General features: G+C 50.7%; 1 protein-coding gene across 1 annotated transcript; it reads left to right on the top strand.

The window, feature by feature from the left end:
* Positions 1 to 20,782: 20,782 nt before the first annotated feature.
* Positions 20,783 to 25,052, top strand: ZNF703 (zinc finger protein 703). Its single transcript, XM_047772507.1, has 2 exons — positions 20,783 to 21,165; positions 22,151 to 25,052. Exons 1-2 carry the CDS (start codon positions 20,923 to 20,925, stop codon positions 23,681 to 23,683), a joined length of 1,776 nt encoding a protein of 591 aa, XP_047628463.1. The 5' UTR covers positions 20,783 to 20,922; the 3' UTR covers positions 23,684 to 25,052.
* The last annotated feature ends 2,537 nt before the right edge of the window (positions 25,053 to 27,589 follow it).

Below are 27,589 nucleotides of genomic sequence, written 5' to 3'. Positions count from 1 at the left end.
TAATGGGGTGGGCGGGCTGGGGTAATAATCGTTTGTTTGATGTGACAAGCCTGATAGGCGTTGATTTACTTACAGACTGATGGGCTTTTAATTGAGCACCTCCATCCCAGGCACTTCAAAGGCAAGGGAAGTTGACAAGGGGCCCCTTTCACGGAGGGCTCCGGGTGACTGACAGCCCCCCTCTGCCCACGCTCCCCTCGGCCTGGGATTGGGCCGGGCAGCCCTGACTCGGCCCCTCTGGCAAAGTAACACGTTCTTTTTTTTTTTTTTTCTTTCTGTGCAACTCAGAAATGGCCTTTTGTGTGCTGCCAAGGGAGGCAGGCCCTGCTCGGAAGGGCCCCGTCTCCCAGAAGGATGAAGAGTAGAGAGGAGTGGGAGATGCTGAGACCCGACACCCGGCCTGGGGAGGACCAGGGGGGCGGGGCGAGGATGCCAGGCCCTGGCTTAGGAACTGCTATTTAGTTCTTCCGACTTCCCACTTCCGCTGTGCGGCGTGGCTCCTCACCTCTTCCTCCTTCTCCTCACTCTGTCCCTCCTTTTCAGCCCTTCTCTTGGTTTCACCCTCCCCAGCTCCTAGGCCTCTTTCTACTCCTCCACTTTCCCCTCCCACTTCCTCCTTCCTTCTTCTGGGGAAAGGCCAGAAGAGGTGGGGCGGGCTTCTGCTGACCCGGGAGTGGCCTGTTGACACCGGTCCCCTCCCCCTCCCTGACAGCCGCCTTTCTTCCCTCAGGCTACAGGCTTCTTCGAGGCCTCGAACGGGGACACCCTTGGACCTGTCCCTCCTGCCGGCAACTCTGCCGTGAACAGGCCCAAGACCTCGGTGGCTAAGGGCAGGGACTAGGGTCCAGTGGGATTTCCATCCTATTCTTATTTGGTCCAGCAGAGTCTTTAACAATAGAGGCTTTCTTCTACTTGAAATTTTAGAAATTAGTCTTTATCAGGGAAGTTCTGTCTGAGTGGATCTGCTTTGGGGATTTTTTTGGTTTGTTTGTTTGCTTTGTTTTGTTTTTTAAGAGCCACACCTGCTGCATATGGAGGTTCCCAGGCTAGGGGTAGAATCAGAGCTGGAGCTGCGGGCCTTCGCCACCACCACAGCAATGCCAGATCTAGCACTAGAGTTGAGTACTCTAGTACTCAACTTGTACTCGTGGGTACTAGTTGGGTTCTTAACCCCCTGAGCCACAACCGGGTTTTGTCAGTTTGTTGTGTTGTGTTAAGTCTTGGTGTATTCGCAGATGAACTTTCCTTATTCTTAGAAGATATCCCAAAGCTCTCTCCCTGTATCAAGTCACTTGCTGCAGCCAGGCTGGGTCCGAGGAGTGGGGACAATGAGAGGTAAAGTCTAGAACCCCCTCCCCATCCCAGGGGCAGAGTGCCTGAACTTCATAAGGGATCCTCAAGCTTCCTTACTAGGTCAAAGGTCAGTGAGACATCCCCTGCCTCCAGCCTGGAAGAGCTTCAAGTTCTAAGTCAAGCTGGTTTAGTGACTGTGGGAAGCTGTGTTCCCTAGGTTTTCCTCTTTAACCCCTGTAGTAACTTGTCCAAGATCATATAGCCAGGAGTGAAAGAGCAAGTACTTCTCTAGAAAGATACAATAACTCACTTCTGTAAAGCATTGCTGAATTCAGAAAGTACTTTCTCCTCTCTCTTTCTCCCTCTCTCTCTCTCTCTCTCACATACACACACACAGTTTTTTGTTTTTTTTTTTTTTGGCTTTTTAGAGCCACACCCGAGACATATGGAGGTTCCCAGGTTAGGAGTTGAATCAGAACTACAGCTGCCAGCCTGCGCCACAGCCACAGCAACGTGTAATTCAAGCCGCATCTGCAACCTACACTACAGCTCACAGCAACGCCAGATCCTTAACCCACTGAGAGAGGCCAGGGATTAAACCCTCATCCTTCATGGATACTGATCAGGTTTGTTGCCCGCTGAGCCACAACGGGAACTCCCATATGTGTTATCTTAATTGGTCTTTTAACCACCATGTGAGGTAGTAAGTGCAGTGTCCTTAAAACCATTAGACAGATGATAAAATTGAGGCTCAAAGGATAACATGTTCCTAAGGCAAAATCAAACTCAGGTATTCTCCCTCCAAGCCTTCCCCTTCCTGCACCTCACTTAGGCCCAGGCACTATTGTCCCATTCCTCCAAAAGCTACATTTTCTTACTCCAAACGGGTGGTTCCTTCCTCTTTCTCTCTCTTTGTCTCCCCCCCCCCCCTTTTTCAGATCCTCTCCCAACTCCCCACCATCCAGGTTGGGGTGTCCAGAGACAGAGCCTCCAGCCCTAGTGTTGAGAGGCCACACCTCTCCCTTTGTCTCTGCCCCCAAAGTCACTCCCAAGCCTTTGTTGAGAGCATGATGGTCCCTAAAGATCTGCCACCCCCAGGGCTCCACACATGAAATGTCCACACACAGACTGACCACAGGTGAAGTGCCTGTGCCTTTGGCTCTCTGCCCATCATTCGAAGGTCCACCCAACAGACTCTTCTCAGAGCCAAGAAAACATGTGTCTCTCCTGACCTGCTGGAGCAGTAGCTTCTACTACAGAGCTGAGCCCCAGGGCAGAAGCTTTCAAGCAGCTAAGCATCCCTCCATTCTCTGCTCCTATGCCTTGGATGTATTTCCACTGATGCCACTTAATGTCCCAAGATAGAGTGAGGCGTTTACATATTGGTGCCCTCACTGGAGTCCACAGGCAAGCATATGTCTTTTCATCTTCTATCCCCAGTGACCAATATGAAAATTTTTTATTATAGTTGATTTACAGTATTATATTAGTTTCAGGTGTAAACATAGTGATTCAATATTTTTATAGATTATACTCCATTTAAAGTTATTATAAAATATTAGCTATAGTCCCTGTCCTATACAATATATCCTTGTAGCTTATTTATGTTATACATAGTAGTGTGTACCTTTCTTTTTTTTTTTTTGTCTTTTTTTAGGGCCACACCCGTGGCATATGGAGGTTCTCAGGCTAGGGGTCATCAGAGCCACAGCTGCCATCCTACACCACAGCCACAGCAAGGTAGGAGCCAAGCCATGTCTGCAACCTACACCACAGCTCACAGCAATGCTGGATCCTTAGCCCACTGAGCAAGGCCAGGGATGCAACCCAAGTCCTCATGGGTCCTAGTCGAGTTTGTTGCCACTACGCCAGGATGGGAACTCTGGTTTGTACCTCTGAATCCCCTATCCCTAGCTTGTCCATCCCACCACCCGCTCCCCACTGGTAACTACTAGTTTGTTCTCTTTATCTGTGAGTCTGTTTCCATTTTGTTATATTCACTTTATTTTTAAAATTTCACATATACATAACATACAGCATTTGTCTTTCTCTGACTTATTTCACTAAACATGATACCCTCTAAGTCCATTCACATTGTTGCAAATTGCAAAGTTTTCATTATTTTTTATGGCTTAGTAGTATTCCATTGTGTGTGTCTAATATATATATATCTCACATCTCCTTTATCCCTTCATTTGTCAATGGACACTTAGATTGCTTTCACATCTTAGCTAAAGTGCATAGTACTTCTATGAATATTAGGGTGCATGTACCTTTTCAAATTAGTGTTTTCATTTTCTTTGGATATATATACCCAGGAGTGGAATTGCCAGATCATACAGTAGTTTTATAAAGTGTGAAATTTTTTTTCAAGGGTGAATTATTTTATTCTATAATTTCAGAGTGGAGACTTTTCTAAGCATAAAAATCAGAAGTCACAAAGGAAAAGTTGGATAAACCTGACTACATAATTTCCTTTCCAGATTTCGCAAAGAAAGACAAATGACAATAAACAGGTGTGTGAGGAATACTTGTGAAGATACATGTGTAATAATAATATTGCTATCACCATTACTTAATAAAACAGCAGAACATTTGGAAAACATAACTATTAAGAGGGAACAGATAAGTAAATTTCCAATACATAACGGTGAAATTTTTGTTGAAATGATTGTTGCTGAAATATTTGATGAAAGACAATAATGTGGCAGTGGAGTCACGCAGCCTAGGACACGAGTTCCTGTTGTGGATCAGCAGATTAAGAACCCAACTAGTGTCCATGAGGATGCAAGTTCAATCCCTGGGCTTGCTCAGTGGGTTAAGGATCCAGCATTGCCACTAGCTGCAGTGTAGATCACAGATGCGGCTTGGATCCAGCATTGCCTTGGCTGTGGCATAGGTAGGCCAGCAGCTGCAGCTCCAGTTTGACCCCTAACCCAGGGATTTTCCACAGATGCGGCCCTAAAACAGAAAAAAAAAAAAAAAAACACCTAGGACACATTCCCAGCTCCACTGCTTGACATCAGTGGCCCTTGGATAAGCCTTTTAAACATTGTATTGCCTCAGTTGCCTCATCTGTAAAATGGGACCAAAAAAAGGTAACTACCTCATAAAGTTACTGTGAGGATTGAATGAGTTAGTTACACATTTCATCTAATAATCTACATTAAGCCATTACTTCAGGTCCAACAAAGAAAGAAAAAATGCTGTGAAATAATCTATGACACAAAGCTTTAAAAAAATTCAATGTCGGAGATGTGAAAAATGCAAAAAACAAATGCATCTTAGAATTGATGAACTAAGTCTGTGCAAAAGACTTAGAAGAGAGATTGTGCACTGTCTGTGCCATGTGAGCTACTGTCCTGGTTGTTAAATTGCATCTCGAAAGAACCCCAGGATGGGTGAGTTAATCCTCATTTTACAGATGAGGAAACAGAGATTCCGAGAGATGCACTAGCCCAGCAGGCATTTCAACCTGCCCTTGAGGTGCAATAATCCACAGTTATTACAAGAGCTGGCAGCCACCCACCAAGCTGCCAGGGAGTTCAGAGCTGAGTTTTGTTCTCAATTGCATTAGCTTTCCTAATCTAAGGTTTTTTCCCCCTCTGGTGTAATTAATTATGCTCCTTCCTCCCCCTTCCTCCTTTGTCCTTGGCTCTGATCTCGTTACTTTTCAGCTAATGGCTTCAGGTTTGACTGTATCTGCATTTTGAATTGTCAGGGACCTCAGATCTTTTCTCCAGAGGCAGAAGGGGTCCAAATAAGAATAAAGGTAAAAATTACCTTTTGGAGTTCCCTTGATGGCTTAGTGGAAACGAATCCAACTAGGAACCATGAGGTTGTGGGTTTGATCCCTGGCCCCAATCAGTGGGTTAAAGATCTGGTGTTGCTGTGAGTTGTGGTGTAGGTCGTAGACGCGGCTCAGATCCCTCATTGCTGTGGCAGTGGCTCAGGCCAGCAGCTACAGCTCCGATTAGACCCCTAGCCTGGGAACCTCCATATGCCACGGGTGCAGCCCTTAAAAAAAAAAAAAAAAAATTAGCTTTTCAAGGAGTTCCACTTGTGGCTCATCAGGTTACGAACCCAACTAGTATCCACGAGGATGATGCGGGTTCCATCACTGTCCTTGCTCAGTGGACTAATGATCTGGCGTTGCCGTGAGCTGTGGTGTAGGTCGCAGACGTGGCTTGGATCTGGCGTTGCTGTGGCTGTGGTGTAGGCTGGCGTCTGCAGCTCCGATTCACCCCTAGCCTGGGAACTTCCATGTGATGCAGGTTCCCCCCCCCCAAAAAAGGAGAAAAAAATTAGCTTTTCAAGATAACACATAGCAAGAAAAAGGGTGAGAGAGAAAGCCCACCATCATGTATAGGCTCGGTGCAGACACGTTGAGAAATAGTCCACCACCCTCCCTCCACTACCCTCCGTCCACGGAGCGACAGTGATGCTGGTGTCATCCAGAGAGGCAGAAAGTGCAGCTTGCCCCTCAAGCTAGATTGTCTGCCCCACCAGACTCTTTTCCCATGACCTCGTGAGACGCTATGGGTTGGAGGGGCAGTGGGGACTTTGGGACGGCCTGGGGGAGGGTAGTTAACTTATCTAAGACCTTCTCTGGCTCTTCTTTGTACTACCCTTCCCCTGAAAAAAAAAAGCAACATCTCCTTGAAACAGTGTGAGTCTCTAGCTCACTATTGCAATGAGTCTTCAGCAAAGGAGGGCATCCCACTAGCTCCAGTGCAACCAATGCCAAAGGTGTATTGTTTTTAGCATTGAAAAGAGAGACTTTAGACATATGTTATTTGGGGTTCTGTAATAGTCTCCCACAACCCTAAGGGCAGCCCAGGACCCCTGGCCATCAAGATCACAGAGAGATACCACGTCCCACTTCTGCATCATGTCCCCCCAGGTGAGGAACCCCAGTATCCTACCTCCTCTTCAAGCTTGTCAGGCCCACATTAGCAGATAATGACTAAAATGGGGCATAATATGTTACTCGGGTCTTCCCTCCCAAGCCCGGAAGCCTCGAGCTGGCTAGAGGGTGGGATCTGTGAATTCGTTTGGGTTTTTCAGGATGGAGAGAGTTTTTCTAGAACTTCTTTCAACTCTCCCACATGCCCTGATACCTGTCTGAGTAAAGAGTGGAACTGAGGAGTTCATGTTGTAGCTCAGCAGGTTACAAACCCTTACATATAAGGATCGATGGGTTTGATCCCTGGCCTCGCTCAGTGGGTTAAGGATCCAGCGTTGTCATGAGCTGTGGTGTAGTCAAAGATGGGGCTCAGATCTGGCATTGCTGTGCCTGTGGCACAGGCCCTCAGCTGCAGCTGCAATTCGACCCCTAGCCTAGGAACTTCCATTTGCCGCAGATGAAGCCCTAAAAAGACAAAAACCAAAAAAGAGCGGAGCTGAAAGCCGGGCGAATACAGGAGCTTAAAAAGGACAGTTGCTGAGTCCCCTGATGGCCTAGCAGGTTGAAGATCCAGCATGGTCACTGCTGAGGCTCAGGTCACTGCTGTGCAGCAGGTTCAATCCTTGGCCCAGGAACTTCTGCATGTTAGGCCAAATTTAAAAAGAGAGAGAGAGAGAGAGATGAATAAATAAATAGGACACTTGCATTAGGGAGCTTTGCCACAGAACCCAGAGAGCACACATCATCCCTCAGTATCCCTGAACCAAGCCTGCTGGTCTTCCTCTAGGATGGACTGAAATGTGCTCTGGGCTGGGATCCTCCAGACAAAGAAAGATATAGCAGCAAAGGAGGGGAAAGATGAAGATGGAGTTCAGCTATTCACTCATGTCCATGCAGTTCATCTCGAAGTCTTCCGAAACAGCAGCCGCACACCAAATCCCTTCCGATGCCATCTCTATCCCAGCCTCCTGAGAGATAATCCTCTTAATGGAATATTTAAGAAATCGGATATAAATCAGCAACCTTTTATCTCACCTGAGAGTCACAATTCACGGACCACACGGTGTACATGTCTGTCTACACACAGATGGATGCAGGTGCCTTTCTGAGCAGATGTCGCCATGTGGTTGGGCTTGAGGTGCTTTTCAATTTCTGAACCTATTTTTTTTTCTGGATGGAAAAATATAAATGTGAGAGATCAGAGCCCAGAAATCGGAAGCATCCGGAGGCATTTCGAAATTAAAACACACATCTCGGAAAAAAAAAAAAAAAACCTTTTTTGTCATTGGCAACCAACAAAAATACCTATTGTTATGACGTGCTCATAAATAACTTGATTTTGGCATATGCTTTCGTACCAAACAAAAGATGAATAAATTAAAGTTGATTTACAACCCTTTTCATTTTTATTAGCCCTGCTCTGAAGAGTTTATGTAAGGGACGTGCCAGAGCAGTTATGCCAAATGTTTTAAGGCATTGGTATTGATATTATATAAATTAAGGTGTTTTAATTTGCATTCTTTAATTAACTAAATACTGGCAGAAAAATAAAACACAAGGGCAGCCCTGACTTATTGCCTCTATTAAACTGCTGACATCTCCGAAAAGATGCTTTAAGTAATCCAATTCACTGGGAGTATGGGAGGGAGGGGTAGTAAGGCTTTCTTATTTGGCAAAATATACTGGGGTTTAAGAAACCAATACCCTGCTTTGCTTGCAGGGTGCTTGAGGCGGAGGGAGGCGGTGGTTCTAAGGTCTGAATGAGTGTCCCTAAGGAGGAAGCGGACCAAATGCTTTAAGCAGCCATCCTGTCCAAGTCTGAGCTGAAGGGTTGAGGGCAGCCCAGCCCTGCCACTGAGCATGGGCAGGTTCCAGGGTACAGAGCTGGCTGCCTTTGTCACCTAGGGCTGTATCCCTGCCAATCTCAGAAAAGACCAGTTGGTTGAATTAATTCAGTGGTCTGATGGATCCCATGTCAACATAATCATGTCTACAAACCAAGGAGAGAAACAGTCAATAATTTTTTGGTGGAATTAGCTGCTTCTGATCAATCTTTTCCATCACATGTAGGACCCTCAAACCACACACACACACACACACACACACACACACACACACGTACAAACTTTCTAAAACGATGTGCCAGGAATGCTCTAATTCCTTTTCCACCTGTCCTGTCACCATATCCAGAGACTTTTTTTTTCTCTTCCATTATGGTTTATTACAGGATATTGAATACGGTTCCCTGTGCTATACAGTAGGACCTTTTTGTTTATCTATTTTTGGCCACACTTGAGGCATGTAGAAGTTGCCAGGCCAGGGATCAAACCTGCACCACAGCAGTGACCCAAGCCTCTAAAGAGAGACAACGCCAGATCCTTTAACCTCTAGACCATCAGGGAACTCCTACCTATTTACATACAGTTGTTTGTATCTGCTAATCCCAAACTCCTAATTTATCACTCCTTTGCCCCCTTTCTCCTCCCTCCAAAAAAAAAAATTTTTTTATGGCCACACCAGCAGCATATGGAAGTTCTCTGGGCCCGGGATTGAATCCAAGCCACAGCTGCAACCTATACCACAGCTGCAGCGATGCTAGATACTTTAACCTACTGCACAGGGCCAGGGATCGAACCTCCACCTCCACAGTGACCCAAGCCACTGCAGTGGGACTCTTAACCCACTGTGCCCTGGTGGGAACTCCACATGAGAGACCTTTTAAACATTCACTCTTACGGTGGAAACAATAGCTTCTTTCTTTTCCAAATTCTTCCTTTCCCTTACTTTCTGGATCATTCCTAATTTTTGCTCTCTTGTTTCTCCACCCCCAGTAAGCACTCATTCTGTATTATTTTCCCTCCAGACGTTTAGGCGGGCACAGCTCTAAGAGGAAGATTACGACTTCCAGTGGTTGGCCACAGGAAAGAGCCTGCTCTGAAAACACAGGGGAGACCAATTTATTTCTCTTCCCTAAACCCACAGGGAATGAGCCACCTGCACAAGCTTTCTGGTTCTTTGGCCACGCCCAGGGGATCCAACTTTAATTCTCTGCCTGGACTGGGAAGCTCAAGTCAAGGGTGGGTCTCTAGGGCCCACAGATGCCTGCTGAGCAGAGCAAAGACCTCAGCCAGGGACAGGTGGGTTAGGGAGCCAAGTTCACCTTTTTCCTCGCTTCACACTGCCTCTGCACCTCCACGAACATGGTCCCTTGTGTTGCTTTTAATAATTCTTTTTTTTTTTTTTTTTTGGCCAGGCCCATGGCATGTGGAAGTTCCCGCGCCAGGGATCAAACCCAAGCCATAGCATTGACCGGAGCCACAGCAATGACAATGCAGGATCCTTAACCCACTGAACCACAAGGCAACTCCCATATGGTCCCTTCTGAGAAAGCCCAGTTGGAAGCAGTTGAAGCCCAAACCCCCTTGACCAGACCTTAGAGTACTATCATTATGCCATGTCTCTACTCCAGGTTTCTTCCCAGATACGTTTCTTTCCTTGCTCCAGAAATAAAGGATGGATTCCAACTCCTTTTTTTTTTTTTTTTTATGGCCTCACCCTCTGCTTATGGAAGTTCCTGGGCCAAGGATTAAATCTGAGTCATAGCTGCAGTAATTCCAGATCCTTAACCCAACTGTGCTGGGCTAGAGATGGAACCAGAACCTCTGCAGCAACCCCAGCAACTGAAGTTGGATTCCTAACCACCTGCACCACAGCAGGAACCCCCTGGATTTCAACTTTTAATAAGAAAAATGCTATTCTCCTTTGCCAGCACCCTAGCCCCTCCCCTACTCCCCCCACCCCAAAATCGCACTTTCTTGTCGTTCCCCATCTTGCAGCTCTGTCAGTTGTTTTAAAACAAAAACGTGTCTCCTGTCATAAATAAGATTGTCATCATGCATTTTTGACTGCAGTGAGGAAAAATTCACCGAGGGCCTGATGCGGAACAGGAATAAACATCCTGAGGAAAAGAACACAGTTTCCTCGGTGTTTTTTAACTACCAGAGCATTTCTGGTGTGCACTATTTGGGTTGTTTTTGTTGTTATTATTGTTGTTATCATTTGTTCATTGATTGAGTTATTCAAGGAAATTAATGAGAAAAACAAAGAGAGCCTGGCAGAAAAGATTCCATTAGCTGTATAAGGACAGGCTTGGGAGATGAGGAAGGTGGAAGGGGCCCTCAGGATGCCTGAAAAAGGTCTTCAAGATGCTGGAATTCTGCTTTAGACAGCCTGGAATGTACCACTATCCTGACTCCACAAATTCATCAACACTCGTCCCAGTCCCGATGGTTCCTCCCAGTATCACAAGGTCAAGGTCAAAAAGTGGGCTTCGAGGAGTTCCCATTGTGGCTGAGTGGGTTAAGAACCTGTCTAGCATCTATGAGGAGTCAGGTTCAATCCCTGGTCTCACTCAGTGGGTGAAGAATCCAGAGTTGCTGCAAGCTGCAGTGTGGGTTGCAGATGCAGCTCGGATCTGGCATTGCTGTGGCTGTGGCCCAGGCCTGCAGCCATAGCTGCAGCTCCAATGGGAACCCTAGCCTGGAAGCTTCCATGTTCCACAGATGTGGTCATAAAAAGAAACCAAAAAAAAAAAAAAATGTGTATTTGAGAGTTTCCTGGTGGCCTAGGGGTTAAGGATCCAGTGTCATCACTGCTCTGGCTCTCGTTGGATCCCTGGTCTGGGAATTTCCACATCCTGTGGGTGTGGCCAAAAAATGAAAATAAATAATGTATATTTGTCCATATCATGGATTCTTTTAGGCTAGACCTAATTATTCCTCTCCTCCTTCTTCTCCAACTAAATGAGGGAGAAGGTGGGGAGAGGAAGAGGAGAAAAGCAGGAGAAGCATGCACGTTTTTCTAAATCCAAAGTCGGAAATGGAACTTTTTCTTAATGAGCCTTTAAAATTCCCCAAATGAGGAGTTCCCATTGTGGCTCAGCGGTAACGAATCCAATAACCATGAGGACGCAGGTTCGATCCCTGGCCTCACTCAGTGGGTTATGGATGTGTCATTGCCACGAGCTGTGGTGTAGGTCTCAGAAGCAGCTCGGAATCTGGTGTTGCTGTGGTTGTGGTGTAGGCCGGCAGCTGTAGCTCCAATTAGACACCTAGCCTGGGAACTTCCATATGCTCCAGGTGCGGCCCTAAAAAAAAAAAAGATATAATTTCCTAAATGAATGTAACGAGAAGTTTTAGAGGTATGTCCTTTGCTTTCTTGCCTGAGTCCCCCAGCTCAGCTTCCAACTCACTCCAAGGCGATCCTACCTACTTTCTTAAAAGGGGCTTGTTTTGAATGCACATGGCTTTTGACCCAGCAACTCTACTCCAAGAAGTCACCCTACATTTTACTAGCACACACGGAAAATGACATTCATCATATGTGTACATACAGCACAGAGAACTATATTTAGTCACTTATGATGGAACATGATGCGGGATAATGTGAGAAAAAGAATGTATATATATATGTGTGTGACTGGGTCACTTTGCTATACAGTAGAAATCGACAGAACACTGTAAACCAACTATAATGGAAAAAATCAAAATCATTAAAAAGAAAAAAAACAATGATATTATATATACATACATATATATATGGTTATTCACTGCAGGAGCAAAAACTAGAAAAAACACCTAAATATCCACCAGCAGGGAACTAGTCAAATTAACTTGTAGCACATCCATCTAACAATGCCATGAAACTGAAAAAAGTAAATAAATACCCCGTGATGCAATCCCCAAAATATATTAATTAAAAAAAAAAAAAGCAAGTGCAGGAGTTCCCACTGTGCTGCAATGAGTTAAGAATCCAACTGCAGAAGCCTGGGTCACTGCAGAGATTCGGGTTTAATCCCCAGCCTGGCACAGTGGGTTAGGGGATCCAGCATTGTCACTGCTGCAGCTTGGATTTGATCCCTGGCCTGGAACTTTCCATATGCCATGGGTTCAACCATAAAATTTACAAAAAAAAAAAGCAGGTGCAGAAAACTGTGAAGTATGTTGCCATTTGTGTATAAAAGGGAAAGAGAATCTATGTATTTGCTAATATACATACTAGAGGGAGGCTTTTTTCACTGTACATAGCTTGGGAATTCGGCATCATGGACATACACTTCACCATTAATAAATAGTGCATTTAAAAAAATAATAATAATAATTTAAATCACTTTTTGGGGGGCCGTGCCTGCAGCATACGGAAGTTCCAGGGCCAGGGATTGAATTGACGCCACAGCAGTGTAACACCGGGTCTTTAACTTGCTCAGCCACCAGGGAACTCCTAAATCACTTTTAAAGGGGGCTTATTATGCACATCCCCACTCTGAATGGACCACTATACTTGGATACTCCCAGCTCTCCGTTTGGTTGGGACTCCGCCTCTCTGGTTTCCTTCTCTGAGCAGAGGCTGGCAGAGGGCCATGGAAATAAACACTCCTCGAAATTGTTCTGACATCTTGGAATTTGGTTTCATCAAATACAACCAGTGGTAATTGAGCCACTGCCTGAGCAGCTCTCCCATTTTCTCTAATCATATTTGTTGAAATGAATTTGGAGCTGCACAACCCAGCTAGTTGTGAGCCCAGCCTAGAAAACAGTAAGTTTAGAGGCTTATCCGGTGGGGGGTGGGGGAATCATAGAAACATCATCACCTTCATGACTGAGGCCCAGGGGTCAGAAGCAGGTGTGACACCCGCCCTGTGCAACTGAGATGCTCACAGTTTGCCACCACGATCTCCTGGGAGGGCAGTGGTTCCAGCTTGGGGATGCTCAAAGCATGTTGGCAGGACATCTGGGTAGGCCTGGTCCCCACTTCCTTTTCAGGGGCCTCTGTTCTGCTCTTGGATCCAAATGAGAGATGGTACATGAACACATCATCTAGAATGATTCATACTGGCAACCGGAGGTGCTCAGTAAATGTAGTGGAATCAGAATTAACTTGGAGCAAAGTCACTTAAGAACAGTGGGCAGCTGGTACAAACAACTGTGGATGAAATAAATTAATTACAAGGAGATATTGTACAGCACAGGGAATATAGCCAATTTTTTCTTTTTTTCTTTCTTTTTTTTTTTTTTTTTTTTTTTGCTCTTTAGAGCTGCACCATGGCATGTGGATGTTCCCAGGCTAGGGGTCCAATTGGAGCTATAGCTGCGAACCTACACCACAGCCATGGCAACGCAAGATCTGAGCCAAGTCTGTGACCTACACCACAGCTCAAGGCAACACCGGATCTTTAACCCACTGAGCAAGGCCAGGGATCAAACCCGCAACCTCATGGCTCCTAGTCAGATTCATTTCTGCTGCGCCACGACGGGAACTCCCTAGCCAATATTTTTAAAAATTTTTTTGTTTTTTTCTTTTTACGGCCACTGCAGCATATAGTAGTTCCCAGGCTAGGCATCAAATCAGAGCTGCAGCTGCAGGCCTATACCATAGCCACAGCAATGCCAGATCCAAGCCACATCTGCGACCTATGCTACAGCTTGCAGTAACACTGGATCCTTAACCCACTGAGCCAGGGCAGTGATTGAACCTGAATCCACACAGACACTGTGTCAGGTTCTTAACCTGCCGAGCCACAACGTGAGCTCCTTTATAACAACTTTAAATGGAGTATAATGTATAAAAATTTTGGATGACTATGTTGTACCTGAAACTAATATAATAAGTCAACTCTACCTCAGTATTTAACATAATAAATAAAAATAAGAAATAAGGAGTTCCCGTCATGGCTCAGCAGAAATGAATCCGACTAGGAACCATGAGGTTGCAGGTTCGATCCCTGGCCTCGCTCAGTGGGTTCGTTGTTGGATCCAGTGTTGCCGTGAGCTGTGGTGTAGGTCACAGACCCGGCTCGGATCTAGCGTTGCTGTGGCTGTGGTGTAGGCCGGCAGCAACAGCTCTGATTAGACCCCTAGCCTGGGAACCTCCATATGCTGAGGTTGTGGCACCAAAAGGACAAAAGACAAAAAAAAAATTTTTTTAATTAAAAAAAAAGAGAAATAAAAAAAATAACAGTGGGCAACTAAACTACAGGGTAATGAGAGGGATTTAAGTTAGAGGGAGTTCCCTGATGGCCCACCGGGAATTGTCACTGCAGTGGTTCAGGCCCAGGAACTTCCACATGCCAAGGGCACAACCAAAAAGGAAAAAAAAAGTTAGAGCATCCTGACCTTTTGTTGTTGTTGGGGGATTTGTTTATTTATTTATTAATGTAATGGCCACATCCATGGCATATGGAAATTCCCCAGCCAGGGACTGAATTGGAGCCACAGCTGTGGCAGGCTGGATCCTTTTAACCCACCATGCTGGCCAGGGATTGGACCCCCACCTCTGCAGCAACCCAAGTCAATGTAGTTGGATTCTTAACCCGCCGCACCACAGAGGGAACTCCTCTGACTTTTTCTTCTATTCTGCAAAAGAAGCCACAGATGCCAGAAGGACAGGGCTGTCTTGACTTTTAGGAACTGGGACTGTGTGCAGGGAGGTGGCCTGGACCTGCCAGCTTGCTCTGGTCCTTACTTGCGCTGGGATCACCTTGGGTCTGTTTCTACCAAGTGACCAAGAAACGGCAATTGAATGAATTCAGTCAATCCAGTTCAATCAATGAAATGAGCTTTCGCCTCACTTCCTTCTCTGCTTCAGTTTCCTCTCTACCATATTCTCACTCCTGGTGACAGGAAGAAAATCATGGTCAAGACAACCCCAGCACTCCAGGAAATGGTTGAAGTCATTTGCTTTCCATTCTACCTGCTCTGGGCCTTCCTCTCCCTTGGTCCTGCCCTCAGTAAACTGGCTCTGGAAACAGGCTCCCTGGACTCAAATCCTAGTTCTACCAATTTCCAGCTGTGTAACTTGGCCCATTTACTTAACCTCTCTGGACCTCAACGCTGCAACTATAACAGGCTCAGTAGTAGTCCCTGCCTCATCAGTTTGTGATGAGTTAGTACAGGTAAGGAGCTCAGCCAGTCTGACACACAGTTAGGTCTCCATAAATGCTCTGATTACCTGGGGTAGAACCTTCACTGCCAATCACAGTTGAGACGTTGGCTGACGACTAAAGGATGATCCCTTCCAGCAGGATTTGTAACTTAAAAGAGGAATCTCTAAGAAGAAACTTGAAGGCCCAAAGGAACAAAGTAGTCAGGGGTGACTGCCCAGGGCTAAGGTTGCTGCCAGGGGTGGGGCAGATGGAGGGGGGAAACTTCAAAGGCACACCTATTCCCATCCTCCCCCACCCCCAGCCCTGCCTATCTCCCCCAGGGCTGATAGGAGATAAACGAAACCACTTCTTCAAAGTAGCCAGCTCAAGGACTGGGATCAAACACGTGGCTGGAAGATAAGCTTCAGTCTACATTTCCTTTGTCCATTTCTTCCCACCACTTCTCCAAAGGGAACTCAAGAGGGAGGAAAAGTAGTTAATTCCTCCTTCTTTGATCAAAAGGAGTTCCCTCCCAGCCAGGAGAGCCAGGGAAGGAGGAGGGTCTCTTCTTGCCTTGCTCCAGGGTTGCTGTGTGACTTCAGACTCCCCCAGAAGCTCTCAGAGCCCAGGTCTTTATCTGTCAAAAGGGATGAAAACACCTGCCTGAAATAACTCAGAAAATTGTTGCGAGGTGATGAGCACAAATACGTTTTGGGGGAAAAGATGCTTTAAAGGGCTCATACAGCTGATGTTCTGAAAATTACAAAGTCATCCACCTTTTTACTAATCCAGTGAGAGTAGATAGAAATGAAGAGCCCTCGTATGTAAAATTCTTATCTATTCATCAACAAACTTTCACTGGGCACATCCGGCATTCAGACTGTGGGGATCCATACCCACCACCTCTTATCAGCTGGGACTTAGGGCAGGTTAGTAAACCTCTCCGGGCCTCCACTTCCTCCTATGTGAGGAGGGGTAACAACAGGACCCACCTCCTAGGGCTTCTGTGATGATTAAATGAGATAACTCCTGCAAAGTGCTTCCAACAGCGCTTGGCTCTCACTGTTGACTGCTGTGATGATGGCTTAAACATCCAGCCAGGCAATAAGAATACAAAGAGGATGAGGCTGATACTTAAGCCTTCCCAGTCCAGCAGGAAAATGGACAAGTCAATAAATAACGGCAGATGCCCCGTGAGGAGTATAATAATAGAACATAATCGGAGCCATGAGAAAACAGGAGAGGGGGCTGCTGGAGTGGGCTTCCCCTGTGGCTGGCTAGTCCTCCTTGCTTTGCCAGTTTGCTCCCACTGTTCCTTGACCCCTCTGGCCTTCTTGTGCCCCTGGGGCTGCGTGAGAAGCTGGAGATGGGCAGACAGAGGAAGGGCTCCGGGTGCCCTGAATGCAGTGCGCTAAACCAGGGCTCCCAGCCAAGGCTGTAATTGCCAGCCGCTGAAAGATATTAAGCGCCCGGGGAGCAAAACCAAGTCCTCGATGAGGCAGACTTTTCAGAGTTCTTACAGCTTGTGTTAAAAAAAAAAAAATGTAAATAGTTACCCAGTGAGATATTATTTCACGTTGTTGCCATTAGGGTTTGAGTGTTATGCAGAGAGGCGGTCGTTCAGGCAATTCCACCTTGGCGCGGACTGAAAACTCCGCATTAACCCCGCACAGCAAAATCTGCCATCTCTTCTCCCAACCTGACTCAGGCATTTTTTGGGTTTTGTTTTGTTTTGTTTTGTTTTTTTCCCCCTGGGAGGTGAGTTTTATGTAAATTGAAGTCGTGGAAAATACCTATAAATATTCAGAATTTCCTCAAGGATTTTCTTGATGGCTTCTAAGAGGCTTTTTTTTTTTTTAAGGTGCATTTGGCTGGAAGCTGGGGGAGAAAGAGCTCTGATTTGGTAGGATTCTGGGGTAGCTTGGGTGTTCTGGTGGCTTCCCTGGTGGTGGGAGCCTCTGCCGGATATAGGTGTGCAGGCTGGAATGTTCTCCAGAGCAATGGCCCCAAAGAGGCAAAAGATGCTGTTGGACACAGCCCTCATTTACCTGAGACTTTCTTGGTGCCCAGCACTAGATGTGTGACATGCATTTTCTGTTTGGGGTTCCCTGACTCTGAGGTGGCAACTCTCAGGTTTTATACATGAGGAAACCCAAGTTTCCAGAGGTTCTCCTGCCCGGGACCCACCACGGCATTGTGGCTCAGAGGCCTGGCTCACTGAGACCTGACTCCAAGTGAGAGCTCTGCTGCTCACTGGTCACTTGCCTTTGGGTAAGTGACTAACCTCTCCAGCTGTAAATGGAAAAGATAGCAACAGTAACTAAAACTTATGAAGAGCCTGACACACCGGGTTATAATTCCTGACCACATTGGCAGGGGGCGTCCTCACACAGCGCTGGCCCCTGTCCTGTGGTCCTGGTGCCCTCCCTCCCAGGGCAACCTAGGAAGGGCCTGGAGAGAAGGGGAAAAGGCCCCTTAGCCACAGAACTGCAACTTTTCTGCAAGGGGGTGGCTTGTGTCCTGTACGACAGTGTCTTGCATGGCCTTCTCAACCACACCCCATTACCCTCAATAAAGTCAACCCAAGTAAAAACTTAGCCTGATTCTCTTGCAGGTGACAAGCCATTCCTTTGGACACAGTCCTTGCTTTAGGTCACTAGAGCCCCACTTAGGACTCTGCAGGGGTCAGCATTTCAGCTAAGCGGATGTCAGGTACTGGTTGTAGGGAATTCCTGTCGTGGCTCAGCAGTAATCCACCTGACTAGTATCCATGAGGATGCAGGTTTGATCCCTGGCCTTGCTCAGTGGGTTAAGGATCTGGTGTTGCCTTGAGCTGTGGTGCAGGTCACAGATGGTTCTCAGATTCTGAGTTACTGCAGCTGTGGCGTAAGTAGGCAGCTGCAGCTCTGATTCGACCCCTAGCCTGTGAACTTCCATATGCCTCAGGTTTGGGTATAAAAAAGGGGGGGGGGGCGCAGAAGCACTGGTTGTAATAACCATCTAGTGTCTCTTAATTAGGCCTCTGACCTGGCTAAGTATGGTTTTCCATTTTCCCACCTAAGGTGACTGGATGGGTCCAGCCAAAGGGGCCCTGCTGCCCTCACCAGCACCCCAAAGGGAAGGGTGGCTCTACTCCCTTGCTAGCACTTTCTGGGAGGGGGCAGCAGGCCTGGTCTCCACCTCAGTGCTATTTGACACCCCCTCTTCCTAGTGATCAGCTGTGAGCTAAGGGAGTGAGGATTTCTAAGGACAACATGTGACTACCTGAGCTGACTCCCCACCCTCCATCCTGAGCCTGGCCTTCCCATCCCCACCTCCTCCTTCCTCCCTTCCTTTCGTTCATTCCTAGGCCTCTTCTTCTCTTTTCCTCTCCAAATAGAGAGAAAATATTTTATCACCCTCCATTCTTCACCCCATCCTGCTGCCTCCTGCCCCTCTAGTCCTTCCAAACTCCTAAATGCCTTTGTCTGTCTCCTCTCCAACTGATTCTCCATTAATCACTCCCAACACACATCTGCTTGGGCCCTAGCAGGAGTTCTTGGCTGGCGCTCACAGCTGAGCTGGTTACAATCATCAAGAAGGGGTCTTTCATCTTTTCCTGTCTCCAAGGGTGCCCCTCTTCCCAGTTCCTCCTCTAAATGCCTACAAAGGCCCACCCTCTTCCATTCTCACTTCCTCTCTCTGCAGAGCAGTCTCCCAAAGGCCAAATGACCTCTAAGACTGAAGCAGCCCTGCAATGGACATTTAAAATTGGTGTTGGCAGTGGCAGGGACGTTAGAGTACTCAGAAGCTGGCACGAGAAGAGATGGGGGGTGGGGAATAAGGACAACCACAATGAAATAAGTGGGCCCCCCCTCCTTCTGGTACCCCTCTTGCTGCAATATGGAATACATCACCCAGTCAGGATATCCCCTGGCATTCGTTGTAACCTAATTTTACCAGGATGAAAGTTAGGGTAGGGAAAGCCTGTGTAATTTTTTAGAGGTCTATGCATACTGTCTAAAAAACAGACGCATCCAGGGAGTACATTCAGTTGAGCGTATGACGGATAGGGCCTGGGAGTGGTGCCTGCTGCCTCCTTTACCAAACATGATAAAGGTTCGTGATTGCTATTTGTTATTTCCATGACAGTTGTTTCATTCTGTTGGAAGGACCCCTTTGAAATCATCTATCCCCGTCTTGGTTCTCATGTGATCGCAGGGCATTGATCAATGAGCAGCAGAGTCAGGGACGGATAGTCCTAGAGCAATATGCCCCGAGTGACAGGCCTGACAATCGGAGTGATGGATTCGAGCTGGGAAAGTGGTACTCCAAGCGAGGCAGTGACACCAGCGCGCCTCCACTGGTCGCTGAGAGCACGGCGAAGTGGTCTCCCCGGAGGCCAGAGCACAAAGACCCAGGTTCACCTTCTGATCCGCAGGCAGGGAACCTTAATGATGTCGAGATTAGGTCTATGTAAAATCTCTGCCCGGTGCGAGGCTGGCAATGCAAACTTTATTAGAAAGGCACCAGGGGAAGGAGGTGGAGTAGAGGAGGATACTGTTATTTTTAATACAAAGTTTTTAACTCCGAAATTTCCCTGGGAAATTTACCCCCTCCCCAGCCCCGAGAGAAGAAAACATGTGGGGGACGCATCTCTAGAGTTTGTATCCGGGTGCAGCACTTAGATTCCCCCAACCCCCAAATAGCAGCAAGGCTCTGTGCCGTGAGAGAATTTTATGCCTCTAAGCAGGACATTGTAAGAAACCTGAAAACACACTCAAAAACATCGAACCTATAAATCTGTGCGCCGGCGGCGCGCACAACCTAGGGAACAACGCCTTATCGCAATCATTTCACCCCCTAAGGGAGTCCTCAAACTTGCAGGCTTCGGACAGGACTGGCTCAAAGTTATTGGAGCGCTTTACCCCACATCCCGAGAACCGCTGCTGCCTCCGGGTCTCGAGCGCTTCCAAATGAGCCCACCCGGGAGAAGCCAATTAGGGGAAGAGAGCTGGACCGGAGCGGAGCCGGAGCTGAGCCTGAGCAGAGCCCGAGCAGGGCCGCAGCAGATCTGGGTTCCCGAGGCACGGCCCGCCCCGCCCCCAGGCCGCCTCGGGGAGAGGCTTGGACCTGACTGTAAGAAAGCCAACGCCGGGAGCTCCTACCCCACCCCCACCCCAGTCCACCCCACCCCAAACACACACGGCCTGAGGGTGACTGCCCCCGCCAGCACCAACTCCCCGCGGTGCGAAGGGAGAGAGAACAGAGCGATAGGGAAGCTAGCGAAAGACAGGGCGCAGACCCTGGGGTCACGGAGAAGTCCCCTGCTCTCTGGGACCCCAGGGCGGGGGTGGCCCAGTTGGGGGGAGGGGAGGAGTGCGGAGAGTGGTAAAGGCCGAGGCGGGAGAGGCGCGCGCAGGCGAGGCCCCTTTAAGGCTCTCCCCGCCCACCGGCGGCGCCGGCCTCCGCCCGCCGCTCTCCCCGCCCCGGGGTCCCGGCGAGAGCTGCGATTGGGCGGCCGCGGCGATCCCTTTGAAGTGTGGCTGCCGATCGCGGCTATTTGACGTGCGGCTCGCGGAAGGCGAAGGTTTTTGTGTTGCTCGCCGGGAATAGCGGCGGCGGCGGCGGCGGCGGCGGCGGCGGCGGCGGCGGCGGCGGCGGCGGCTGCAGCGGCGGCGGTGGCGTCGGTGGAGGAGGGGTGGAGGCGCAGCGGCTGCTGCACCGCGCTTGGCGCTGCGGAGCGAGCCCACCCGCCGCGGGAGCTCGCCTCCCCGGTGCTCCCCCTCCCTCCCCACCCCCCCAGTGGCGCTGCCTCCTCCAAATGAGCGATTCGCCCGCTGGATCTAACCCAAGGACACCCGAAAGCAGCGGCAGCGGTAGCGGCGGAGGCGGGAAGAGGCCGGCGGTGCCGGCGGCGGTGTCTCTCTTGCCCCCGGCGGACCCCCTGCGCCAGGCAAACCGGCTCCCCATCAGGGTCCTGAAGATGCTGAGCGCGCACACCGGCCACCTCCTGCATCCGGAGTACCTGCAGCCGCTGTCCTCCACTCCCGTCAGCCCCATTGAGGTCAGTCGACTGGTCGCTGCCAGTCCAGCGCCGGCCCCATTCCGCCCACCACTGCCGGGCCCACGGCCCTGCTCCCTGCGCCCTGGGGCTCGGTGCGACGCTCAGGTCCGGCCACACTGGCGGACGGTGTGAGAAGGGACGGAGAACAGAGGGATCAGAGCCCACACGGTTCTCCCGGGGCTTTTCCGGAAAGGTTCCCCTTCCACACTCGCCTTTCGGAGCTACATGTTTTCTCCCGGATTGGGTTTGCTCTTGGAGTCTCCACTGGGTCTTTTACTTTTCCTCGCCACCCAGTTTCCAGGCCGGAGAAGATCTCTCCTGGGCCTCTCCCGCCCACCTCTCTCTACCCGGGTTTGTTCTCTTTGAAGCCGGATCGGCCCGGTCCTGCTCCGCCTCTGTCCCATCCGGTTAGAGCGCACTACGCCCCGGCACTCCCGATCCCAGGTCTTTCTTCCTCCCACTTCCCTGGGTGCCCTCCCCGGGAGGGAGGGGCTACCAAGAGAGCGCCAAAGGCAGCCCTAGCTTCTGAACGCGCTTTTCCCGGCTTCTACCCCGCGGCGCCACCGCCTGAAACCCGTCCTAAGCGAAGTTACCCAAACTGAAGCAATAAGTTTTTCCCTGGGCATAGAGTAGGGGGAGATTCGAGGGCAGGGGGCGAGTTACAGGCCCTCCCTTAGCCCTGACTCCAGAGAAGTCACCTTTGGTAGACTACTTCCATTGCTCTTTTCCCGGGACCGGTGGCGCACTCCGGGGACACCGAGAGCGAGGGATCTCACCGGCCAGCAGGGTTAGCGCAGTTCCGCCCAGCAGTCCCGCCCTCGCTCCCCAGACCCTGTCCCCAAGGTCTTCTCGCCTCGTCCCGCCGCCTCGTCGGCTCCCCTCGCCCCCCCCCCCCCCAGCTTCCCAGGCACCCCACTTGTTCACTCTCCCGAGCGGTTTCTCGTCTCACTCCCCTTCTCCCTCCCCTTGCCGCTGTCTCCCACAGCTGGACGCCAAGAAGAGTCCTTTGGCGTTGCTGGCCCAGACTTGCTCGCAGATCGGCAAGCCGGACCCGCCGCCCTCGTCTAAGCTCAACTCGGTAGCGGCGGCCAACGGGCTGGGAGCAGAGAAGGACCCCAGCCGCTCCGCCTCCGGCGCCGCCTCCGCTTCTGCGGCTCTCAAGCAGCTGGGGGACTCCCCGGCCGAGGACAAGTCCAGCTTCAAGCCCTACTCCAAGGGCTCCGGAGGCGGCGACTCCCGCAAAGACAGCGGCTCCTCCTCCGTGTCCTCCACCACCTCCTCCTCCTCCTTGTCCCCAGGAGACAAGGCGGGCTTCAGGGTCCCAAGCGCCGCCTGCACGCCCTTCCCCCCGCATGGAGCGCCGGTCTCCGCGTCCTCGTCCTCATCCTCCCCTGGTGGCTCTCGGGGCGGCTCCCCGCACCACTCTGACTGCAAGAACGGCGGCGCAGGCGGCAGCGGGGAGCTGGACAAGAAAGACCAGGAGCCCAAGCCCAGCCCGGAGCCTGCGGCCGTGAGCCGCGGCAACGGTGGGGAGCCGGGCGGGCACAGCGGCAGCGGCACGGAGGCCGGGGCCTCCGGGCGCAAGTCGGAGCCACCCTCCGCGTTGGTGGGGGCTGGCCACGTGGCGCCGGTGTCGCCCTATAAGCCGGGCCACTCGGTGTTCCCGCTGCCACCCTCCAGCATCGGCTACCACGGCTCCATCGTGGGCGCCTACGCCGGCTACCCGTCTCAGTTCGTGCCTGGCCTGGATCCCAGCAAGTCCGGCCTCGTGGGAGGCCAGCTATCGGGGGGCCTGGGCCTGCCGCCGGGCAAGCCCCCCAGCTCCAGCCCGCTCACCGGGGCCTCCCCGCCCTCCTTTCTACAGGGATTATGCCGAGACCCCTACTGCCTGGGAGGCTACCACGGCGCCTCACACCTTGGAGGCTCCAGCTGCTCCACCTGCAGCGCACACGACCCGGCCGGGCCCGGTCTTAAAGCTGGGGGCTACCCGTTGGTGTACCCCGGGCACCCGCTACAGCCCGCTGCGCTCTCGTCCAGCGCCGCCCAGGCTGCGCTCCCCGGCCACCCGCTCTACACCTACGGCTTCATGCTGCAGAACGAACCGCTGCCGCACAGCTGCAACTGGGTGGCGGCCAGCGGGCCGTGCGACAAGCGCTTCGCCACCTCAGAGGAGCTGCTCAGCCACCTACGGACCCACACGGCCCTGCCCGGCGCGGAGAAACTTCTGGCCGCCTACCCGGGGGCCTCAGGCCTGGGCAGCGCCGCTGCGGCGGCTGCGGCCGCCGCCTCCTGCCATCTGCACCTCCCCCCGCCCACCGCCCCCGGCAGCCCCGGGTCGCTGTCTTTGCGGAGTCCACACACTTTGGGGCTAAGCCGGTACCACCCCTACGGCAAGAGCCACTTATCCACAGCTGGGGGCCTGGCCGTGCCGTCCCTTCCCACAGCCGGACCCTACTACTCACCGTACGCGCTGTACGGACAGAGACTGGCCTCAGCCTCCGCTCTCGGATACCAGTAACTACAGCCCTGCCTCCCTCCCCAGCCTCCTCTCCCTCCCCCCCCCTCCCCTCCCCCCCCCCTCCCCCCCCCTACTCCCGCTGCAGCCTCCGCCACTGCTTATCCTTGCTGGACCCCCCCCAGACCCTCTTCCCCACCGGACTGTGTATTTATTTACTATAATGTTAGCTTACAAGCTGGGAATTATAAGTGCATTAACGGCCCACACGAGTCAATGGTATGCAAAAAGTCTGTTTCCCTCTAAATAATAATATTAATTACATGAGTAACTACAGGTTCCCCCGCCCCTCTTCCTTTATTTTCTGCTTTTCTTTTTCTTAGATGTAAGTTTTAATTTTTTTTTCCTTTTGCCTGTTTTGTTTGTTTGTTTGTTTTTTGATTGGTTTGGTTTTCGGGGGAGGAGGGAGAGTGGGGTTCTTTTTGTTTTCCCTTCCTGGGGAATTTCTTGCATGCTTCTTAACCGTTCCAACTACATTTCCTGCTTCTCTTTCCCCTTCATTCCTTCTTGTTTCCGTCCATTAGCGGTTCTGTTGTTGGTTTTTTTGTTTGTTTTGTTTTGTTTTTTTCCTTTGTACAAGTAACAGAGAGGAGATATTTTTTGTAAGGCATTTGGGGGTGCAGGGAGCGGCCTTGGGAGCTGGAAGTCTTGCGCCCTTGTAGACCCGGAACTCAGCTCTGTGACTCCTCCCCGCCCACTTTCTCCCCGCAGGGTTCCTGAGCTGCACCCTCCCCACCACCACCCCCAATTAGAGTCTGGCTCCCCTGTCTTGCTCTGAGCAAGAGTCAGTGGCCCTAGAGGCCTTCTACAGAGCCTTCCCACTTCCAGACCCTTGCTGTCTCCAAACACCAGTGGTCACACTGCCTGCTGGTGGGGGACCTTGCAAGGACTCATCTTACTCAAGAAAAAGTCCTTAGAAGGCCCTGCTGGCATGAAACTTTGCTCTTTAGAGTTTGCGAAGTGCTTTTCTAGTCATTGTTTTTCTCTCGGTCATCGGCCCCTGTCCTGGTGGTAGGGGCTGGGTCAGTGATTCTTGCTAGATCCTTCCAAAGCAGACCCGTGGTAATATCGAGCTGGCGATACAAACTTGTTAGCTGTTGGGGGGGAAGGCGGGGGAGTCAGGGAGCACGGGGATCACAGCGGTCCCCGCCCCTTCCCACGCCTTACCCAACAGAGTCCCCAGAGTTGCCGTGGGCTCCCTCAGTCATTGGGATTGAAGACTCGCCCCCTGGGTCTTCTCCCAACACCCTCCCTCCCTCCTGGTCTTCGGCAGCCCAGCCTCGCGGGGCTGCGGGGCCTGTTGGGGATGAATAGAGCTCTCCCTTGGTAAGACTTATTTTGTTAATAAATGGAGTACTTGGCTATATTCACACCCTGGTGTGTTTCTTGCCTCACCCACCGTCCCATTTCCAGACACCTTAGCAGATGCTCTTCTTTCATTCTTGCCTAAAATACCTGATGGTTTCCTTCTCAGATTTCCGTTCAAGGACGAGTTTAATGCCTTTGCTCAAGGAAGGAGGCGGGGGCGGAGAAAAAAACAACTTCTGCCAACCCATTACAAATAACCTAAAACTGCCCCCCCCCGCAACTTGGTTACGTAGCGCCTAGCCTCATTTCAAAGGACTTGACATTTCCTGGGAACAGGGTGGAGGGGATGTGTAAATGTGGGTTTTCCTCTGGGTCGAGATTCGAGGTACAAGGGGCTGAGAAGGGATCCAGGGCCCAGAGACTTGGTAGCACTGTTCCCAGACCCTGCGGGTGAGCAGAAGCGACGTGCCTCTGGCGCCACCTGGTGGCAGAAGGGAGAGACGCGTCAGTCCCGACCTCACCATCCAAGCTTCGAACTCCAAATAGGGTTTCTTTTCCCCGACAGTGCCTTTTATACACCTGGAAGCCAAATGTAAAAGCACCTGCACAGAAGGGTGCTTCTCAGGTTTGGGGGCTTCCCAAGGCCAGCGCTAGATTGTAGATGCCAGTCATCTGCGCCCCCAGAGACTGCTCTGAACGGAGTTTGGTTTTGCGGAGAAGGCAAGGCTTTTAGTAGATTACTCGGAACCTAGAAGCTACCCTCGGTCCTTGTTTTCTTGAGCTCACACGATTGACACCGGCTTCCGCATCCTCGGGCAGGCGAGGGTTGGGGTGCTCTTTTGCGGGATGGTCGGAGAGGGCCGAGGCACCTCCCCACTGCGCAGGGTATTCTGGGGGGCGGGGGAGCCCAGGGCCTGCGCGTAATCTCGGGTGCTAACTCGTCCACTACCCCCGAGCTTGGGGAGGGGGAGAGGCGCCCGCAGAGGCTGGCACAGCTCAGCTTTCTGCTGCGGGACGCAGGGCGCCCGCTTCTCCCAGCAGAGCGTGCGGGGCCACCTGTTAGGCGAGCCTTCCTCGCCCCCTCCTGGCGGCTCTCCTCTGCGTCGGCGCCGCGAAGCCTTTGGAGGTACTGTTGTTGATGTTTGCGTTGTTTTGCTTTGCTTTCTCTGTGAGGAAAGCCACTTTGGGGGCATTTCTGCTCCGTAAATTCTGTCCTTTTGAAACGACCATAGACCCAGAGGTCAAGTGCAGAAGGAGGAGACAGAGATGCTTTCTCTGCGCGCTGTTTCAGCCTACAGCCGGCCCCAAACTCCAGCAGAGAATCACAGGGTGGGCATCAACTTGGACCTGACAGAACCTCAGCGAAAGATGTTTTCGCGGTGGTGGGGGAGAATAGTTTGGGGGGTTGGGGTAAGCCTATAGCTTTGTTTCCGGGCATAATTCCTTCACTAATCAAGAAAGCCCCAGTCTTCTGCAGAAAATGGCAGTGCCGGTGCTCCAGCCGACTCCGTGCGTCTCTGGGGAAAGGACCTGGACTGCTGGCAACGTTGCGAGCACAGAGGGGGCTGGGCGGTGGGCAGCGAAGTCAGGGAGAAACTGCCTGGGCTGGAGAAGTTGCCCTGAGAGCAGTGTCCTCGGGGTCCTCCTGGGAAATTATCCTTATCCGACGTCTCAGAGTTCACATCGGCTGGCCGGAAGCTTTGAAAGACGTGAAACGTAGTAACTTGACTTTTCTTTTTCTCTGTTGTTTTGCACTCGATTATTCTCTTTCCCATCTTCCCTACCTCTCAAATCCCCCTCTTTCCTTCAGATACCTTTTTTGGTTGGCTGGTTGGTAGGTTGCTTGGTTGGTTTTTAAGGGCCTGCTCAAACTGCTGGAACTTGCTCCCTCTGCAGGGGAACTTAAACTTTTCTCTTTCTTAAACTGTGGACTTTAGACCTTCCTATCTAAGGACCACAGAGCTCCGCTTGTTGGCACAGGAGAAAGCAGACTCTCCGTAGGGCAGAAGAAACTTCTTTCTAGGTGTTTGGCTTACACTTGAGGTGTGAGAATGCCAGTTAGAAACTCCTCAGAGGATTACATTTCCTCCCAGAAAATGTATGGCCTTACAGACCTGGAAGGGTGCCTTTGGCCTGGATGGAAAAGGCCGTCCCCCACTGCATTGGACACCAAGAGCAGGCATTGTGGTCCAGAGCGACCCACTTCTCACCCTCATATGTCAGCTTTCCCTGCCGTAAATGGGTAACCCTCCTAAGACAGGCAGCTGTTTTTATTAGCTTGTGGTGGGGGAGGACTTTGTTACTTTCAGGAGCTACATTCTCACCAAATAAAGTTGATGTTTTAGGAGTTCCCATTGTGGCTCATTGGGTTATGGCATGGGGCTAGTATTCATGAGGATGTGGATTTGACCCCTGGCCTCGATCAGTGGGTTAAGGATTCTGTGTTGCCACAAGCTGTGGCATAGGCTGCAGCTGCAGCTCTGATTCAACCACTAGCCTGGGAACTTCCATATGCCACGGGTGCAGCCCTAAAAAGCAAAAAAAAAAAAAAAAAGTTGCTATTTTAATAGAGATAATACCCCCACCAGCTGCTTATTTGCA

Source organism: Phacochoerus africanus, chromosome 3 (assembly GCF_016906955.1).
Source record: "Phacochoerus africanus isolate WHEZ1 chromosome 3, ROS_Pafr_v1, whole genome shotgun sequence".
NCBI classification, from domain to species: Eukaryota; Metazoa; Chordata; class Mammalia; order Artiodactyla; family Suidae; genus Phacochoerus; species Phacochoerus africanus.
Note: the sequence above shows the minus strand (reverse complement) of the source record. Positions and strands in the feature narration are given on the sequence as shown.

What these genes read in the sequence shown, in the direction of transcription:
- ZNF703 (XM_047772507.1), top strand. Translation starts at nt 20,923, where the DNA reads ATGAGCGATTCGCCCGCTGGATCTAACCCAAGGACACCCGAAAGCAGC. An exon ending in CTCCCGTCAGCCCCATTGAG is followed by an intron (nt 21,166 to 22,150) that starts GTCAGTCGACTG and finishes TGTCTCCCACAG; the next exon opens with CTGGACGCCAAGAAGAGTCC.